General features: G+C 45.4%; 1 protein-coding gene across 2 annotated transcripts in view; it reads left to right on the forward strand.

The window, feature by feature from the left end:
- The window catches only part of LPCAT2 (lysophosphatidylcholine acyltransferase 2), a 73,233-nt gene that overhangs the window by 58,424 nt on the left and 8,199 nt on the right, over positions 1–6,610 (forward strand). For both annotated transcript variants that reach the window (XM_004693570.2, XM_012733211.1), the window contains one exon: positions 4,517–4,615. In XM_004693570.2, the coding sequence (XP_004693627.1) occupies positions 4,517–4,615 (99 nt within the window). The remainder of the gene's footprint in view (positions 1–4,516; positions 4,616–6,610) is intronic.

A 6,610-nucleotide genomic window follows, 5' to 3' on the forward strand; every position in this document is an offset into this window, starting at 1 on the left:
TCTTCTTGTATTTCTTTTAATAGTGTTTTGTAATTTTCTTTGTAGAGGTCTTTTACCTCCTTTGTTGACTCCCAGGTATTTGATCCTTTTTATTTTAATTGAAAAGGGGATTTTTTTTTTTTTATCTCTGCTTCTTCTGCTTGGTTGTTTGTGTATAGGAAAGCCTCTGACTTTTGTGTGTTTATTTTATATCCTGCTACCTTGCTAAACAGTCCCACCACTAATTTACCTGTGAACTAGTGGTGTGAATTTTATGAGAATTCACCTATGAACTAGTGGTGGGAATTTCCTGGGCTCTTCTGTCCAGTTTTGATCCCTTTTCCTTCCCCTCCTTCACAGAAGGTTTCTTGTTTTATGGTTGCCTGCTAATTTTGTTGGTCTTTTTAAGAATATTGTCATTTTTTTTCCTGATCCCTTACTTGGTTATCCTGTATTTCTCCTAAACATGAAACCATCCAATATTTTTCATTTCCTTCAAGCGGCATGAGATTATCTTATTTGACTGCTGAATAGTATTCCATTGTGTGTATGGACTACATCTCCTTGATTCGGTCATCTACTTTTGGCCATCTGGGTTGTTTCCATATTTTACCTATTGTAAATAGTGCTGCAATAAATCTTACAAATGTTTCTCTTTCCCCTTTGACTTACTTTGGTAAGCATGATTCCCTCGAGTTCATCCATGTCATTGCAAATAGCAGGATTTCATCCTTTTATAGCTGAGTAGTATTCCATTGGGCTTATATACTGTCTGTTACTTAGGTTGTTTCCAGATCTTGGCTATTAACTAATACAGCAGTAAATATGTGGGATAAACATAATTCTCTTTGAATTAGTGGTTTTGTATTTTGGGGTTAAATACACAAAACTGAGATATCTAGATCATTTGAAATTTCTATCTTTAATTTTTTGAAGCATCTTCATGCTTATATCCATAATGGATGCACCGATTTACATTCCCACCAATATCACATAGGGTTCCCTTCTCTCCACACTAAAGCCTGTCCAAAATTTCTTTTCTTTTAGATAATAACCATCTCACGGTATAGTGCTATATCTTATAGTTGTTTTCAATTGCATTTCCCTAATTGTAACAGATGATGAACATCTTTTCATGTGCCTGTTGGCCATCTGTACTTTTCTTTGAAGGAGTACCTATCTGTATCTTCCGCCTAATTTGTAATCTGGTTGCTATTTTGTTGAGTTTTATGTATTCTTTTCATTTCTGATTATGCACAGTGTCTTTGGGTATTCAGATGAAGTGGATATCTGGATAAAGTGGACAAATGGAACTTCCATTCCAAAAGTGGACTTCCATTCATTAGGGTATCTCTTCACTTTAAAGCAGATTTCTTTTGCTATGCAGAAGCTTTTAGTTTGCTGCTGTTCCATTTATTTATTTTTGCTTTTGTTTCCCTGGCTGTTGGAGTTAAGTCCCCAAACACATCTCATGATCACAGGAACATATCACCTGTATTTTCTCCGGTACACTTGATGGTTTCAGGTCTTAACCCATTTTGAATTAACTTTAGTATATGCTGTAAGATGGTGGTCTAGCTTCATTTGCATGTGGCTGTCTAGTTATCCTTGCATCATTTATTGAAGAGATTTTCTTTATACTTTGTGTGTCCGTGGCTGCTGTGTCTTAAATTAATTGTCTGGGCCCTCCCTGGTGGCACATCACCAAGAAGCTAAAGCCACTTCAGCATGAGTTCGATCCCCAGCCCCGGAGGTGACCTACATGGCATGGCAGACCTCTCCTGACCTGCCCACTGCTCCTCTCAGCAGCATACTTATCACTCGGCCTGTTCTGCCCCCCACTCTGTCTCTGGTGAATCCTCTCACCGTCTCTGCACCTCTGGCCTGTACCCCAGTTCTGTATGCATAAATAAGTAAATCTTTAAAAAGAAAAATAATTAATTGTTCACACGTGTGATTTTATTTATGGGCTCTCAAATCTGTTCCGTTCATCTACGTGTCTATTTTTATTCAGATTCCATGCTGTTTTAATTACTATCTCTTTACAATATACTTTGAAGTCAGAGATTATGATACCTCCATTTTTGTTCTTTTTTCCTCAGGAGTATATTTGCTGTTCGGGATTTTGGTTTTTGTTGCTGTTGTTGTTGTTGTTTGTAGTTCATAATTTAATGAAGAATGCTGTTGGGGTTTTAATAGGGATTGCATTGAATCTGTGTATTGCTTTAGACCATATAACCATTTCAAGGAAGTTAGTTCTCCCATAAGCATGAAATATCTTTCCATCTTTTTTGTCCCTTCATTCCTTAGACAGTGTCTTATGGTCTCCCATGCATAAGTCTTTCACTGCTTCAGTTAAATTTATTCCAATATTTTTAATTGTTTTGGATGAGAATGTAAGTGCATTGTTTTCCTGGTTTCTTTTTCACTGTCTTACATCTTTAAATTTCAAAATAGTCCATACAATTTTGAAAAGCACCTTTATTTTGATAAAATTCACTGAATTCTATAACCTGTAACAAGAAGAAAAGGAATCACGTGCTCTGTATCTAAGAAAGAGAAATCTCTGAAAACACTGAAAGTTTTTTCTTAGGCATCATTTTTTAAGTATTTTTTGAGTAGTAAAAACATGTGCTTTTAAAAATCTGATTTTACAATCACTTCATTCAGAAATCTCATCTGTGGTATTTCACAACCATGAGTCCCAAAATGGGATCTTAAAATTACCTGTGGTGGGCCCTCCAGGGCCTCCTTTTTAATCTGCTTATCGACCTTGAAGTGGTTTCAGGATTACTTTTTTTAAAAGTGTTTACTTTACTGCTGAATGTATTGAAACAATTTAGTTCCTAGAGAACTGGTAATACAATTACATATGTGGGTAGTAAGAATACTGAAGCAAACAGAATACCTCCTCCCTGACTCCAGCATAACTGAAAGTTTGCTGTATTTGAATAATAACATCCCTTTGGATTGATAGAACAACTTCAAATGCTCAGGCCTTTCTTCAGTTGGCTGCTGTACAGTAGGCCCTGTCTTGTGTAAGCCTTTTAAAATTATTTTGGGGATGCTAATTATCTCTCATTTGCCGCTGTGATGTTATGGTAATTATAAAACAACTAAAAGAAAGATGATTCCTAGCCTTAGTAGTTCACCATCGCCAAATGTATTCCAGACCACCCTTCAGCCAAACACAAGTCTCTACAGATTCCCCCTTATCAGCAATCAGGCGTCGCGTCCTCAGCACCACCTCTGTCCGCCTCCTCTTCTCAAGAGTTTTTGTAGTCGTTCTACAAGCTTTTACTGGCTTGTCACTTTCAATTATACAGAGAAAGTGCTCTCTTGATCCTTCAACTTCAGATAGTATCTGTCAAACCTTCACTATGAAAAGGAGGATTTGGACATCCCTAATCACCCTTCCATTACAAGTTCACATTATGAAACTGTGTAAGTTTCCCTTCAGGGACCATGATTAAGATTTCTATGCTTTTTATATACGTTGATTCAAAAGACTAAAATCCAATAAGGGGACTTAAAATACTAAAATCCTGCATTGTCGCTAAATTTAAAATGTTACCTAAGGGGGACCTGATGCTGTGAATAGAACTGGTGAGTCAATACAACTCTGAAACCACCTCAGGGAGCCGATGTCTGAGACTCCGACACAGGAGAGACGCCATCTATTCCTCCTGGAGTGGCCGACAGACAGAGTGTCAGCAAGTGACCTGGGGACCCTCCCCCACCCCCCAGGTGCTGGAAGCCACAAGGGCGACTGGGGGGGGGGAGGGTGCCACGCCACACACTCTTCCACCCCCTGCCTGGACAGGGAAGGGCCGGGCCACGGTCCAGAGTATCGGTGGCACGTCGTCTTCCCTTCTTTTTTGCAGTGACTCAGTGCGCCATCTTGGCTCTGGCCTGGGGCTGTCCTGGCCTCCAGTTTGAGGCATGTTATGGAGGGACAGGATCTCCCTCCACCGGCTGGTCTCCTCCTTTGAAGTCAGCCTTGGAATATTGTCAAAGTCTAGAATGTTTTGAAATTCACAATTCTTGCACCACCAGGGAGGCCCCCAGTTCTAAATTTTACTCTGAACTTGGTACCAGATCACGTTTCCAAGAATTCGCTGTCACTTCTGCCTCCAATGGTCCTTTTCCTTTCCCTTCCTCGTGTCCACGGAGAGGGTTGGTTAGTGACCTTTGGCGCTGGCCTGGGCCCCCAGCAATGCTGGACTGAAAGCTCCCATCCCACCTAGGACATGCTGGCCTGCCTCCCGGCTGGGGGCAGCCATTGCGGCCGAGCTCAAGAACCCGCTCTGGTGCCGCGCAGCCAGCGTGGAGGCCCTGGGGTGAGGTGGTCATTGCTAAACAGGAACAGATTTGTTTTTCCTTCTGAATTTGGGGGGGTGGGCCCTGCCTGCTGTTCTCCCTCAGGGGGAGCTTTTCTCCACACGGCTGAGCATGTGATGCCGTGGGGCCGGGCGGTGCACTGCAGGCTGGCTGGGCACACAGTGGCCCTGCTAACGAGCTGCCCTGCCTTCCACAGAACCACGACGGCAGCATCGACTTCCGAGAGTATGTGATCGGCCTGGCTGTCCTGTGCCACCCTGCCAACACCGAGGAGATCATCCAGGTGGCCTTCAAGGTAACTGTCAGCCCCGCTGAGAGCATCCCAGGCTGCCTGGTAAACAAGGGTTGACTCTAAGTGTATTATTCGAAAATCAGTGAATCCGTTATGTGCATTTATAGATCTGCTGTGACATGTACACAAGGGTAATGGGATTAAGACAATTGCTACTGAGAATAAAGAAAACAGAAGCATCCGTTTAAGCGAAAATAGTCTTTGGAAGCAGCCTTGCTAACAGCATCAAGATTAAAGAAAGGTGACTGAACAAATCAGCTTAAAAAATTAGTTCTTGCCAGCCCCCACCCTTTCGAAAGCTTCGAAGTTAGGTGACATACCAGGAGACACGCAAACTCTTCCCATGGAAAGTTCTGGTCTCTCCGTGTTCTCTCACTCTCTGTCTCAGACACTATCGCAGAGACAGTTCAGACATGTCCGAGCCCCCTCCTGACACACTGCCCTGTGGCAGTGCCACCCACAGCAGGGTAGGACTCTGGGCAGCCATGGAGGTGTCAGGTCGCCAGCAGGGCCAGGTGGGGGGTGGGACTGTGAGCCCTCAGACGCCTTGGCCACCCACACCCACACAGAAGGAGAAGGAAGAATCTGTTCCCAGAATATGTTTTTGGTTCGCCCTCCATAGAAGGAGCTTCACGAATTACAGTTTAAGCAGGAGCTTCCCTTGACTTCCAGGCTTGGAGGGGGCGGGGGTGGGGCGGAGCCTGCTCCCAGGTAAAGCAAAAACTCACGCCTGCCTGCCTGGGCAAGCTGTGTGGACAGACGCTCCCGTCCAGCCTGGTGCCCAGGTCTCTGCTCCCGCCTGCCGGCCAGCTGGGAGCTTTCTCCAGCCCCATTTACGAGAATATTCCACCGTGACTACAGCTTTCCCGCCTCCCTCCCCTTGTCTAGAAACTGTTAGTCTTCCTGAGAACCCTTCCTCACATCTCCAGCCTCCAGGGGTGGCCCCAGGAATGCCCCCAGAGTTCTGCTTGGACAGGGGGCATCCCCAAGTTCACATTTTATTTCGGTTTGGTTTAAACTGAGTTAACTGCAAGGCCGTTTAAGAATCTAGTGGTTGATGGTTAGCAGATGCTTGTAAGGTAGGGACCAGAACTTTTTCCAAGTCTCAAACGCTTGGCTTTTACAGACGTATCATCAAACCTAAAATTATACCCATAGCTGACTTATTCCAGCCCAAATACTTCGGTGTCTCTTTTAGGATACTGTGTGTGTAATGATACGTTTAGTTGGGCCAGAGAAGCCCGTGGTTTACCAGTGAAGTCCGGGTAGAAATCGTGGCCCGTAATCACAGTCATTATTGCTTTGAAAAAAAGTCCCGAGATTTTTCTGCAGCCTGGGCCTCCGCCTGGGGGCAGGGAGCGGGGGAAGGAGACCCCAAAACGGCAGCTATTCCTATAAGGCAGGGTTCCGCTTCCCGCACTCATTTCTCGCCGGCCTCCTCAGGTGTGTCTGCAGACCTTGGGCCCGCTTCTGGTTTTCACTCAGCGCATCCCCCACGGAAGCAGGGGCCACTCGCTTCCTTTTATTTGGGCAGCGATCGCCGCTAACTTCCCATCTTTGATCTTACCCGTCATCGGCATGCCCGTGACCTTTACAGCACAATGTTAGTCAGAGCTCCTGCATGGACAGCGGCCCCCACGGCTGGCCAGGGTGAGCGGGAAGGGCTGGTCCGGCACAGACCCAGGAGCCGGGGGCCTGCTCTGCACCCCAGGGGCCTCCCAGTCAGGATGAGCCAGCCAACTCTGTTCTTAATTCAAATTCCAGGGAGGGTCCAAATGGTCCCGGGCCATGTGCTTGCTGGCCCGGAACACAGGCTGTTTTGATTAAGAGTCCCCAGCATTCTGAGCAGTGGGGACGTATCTTTCCCCCCTCCCCAGAGGAAGCGGGCTGCAGAACTTCCTCCCAGGCCTTCATGGCCACGCAGCCCATTTCTCTCCTTACGTTCTTAAAAGAGCCTGTGCTGCTCATCCACGCGTCCCAGAGCCCAGACCTGGGACT

The sequence above is a fragment of the Condylura cristata genome, unplaced genomic scaffold (genome assembly GCF_000260355.1).
Source record: "Condylura cristata isolate star-nosed mole 26May11 unplaced genomic scaffold, ConCri1.0 scaffold00039, whole genome shotgun sequence".
In the NCBI taxonomy this organism is placed as follows: Eukaryota; Metazoa; Chordata; class Mammalia; order Eulipotyphla; family Talpidae; genus Condylura; species Condylura cristata.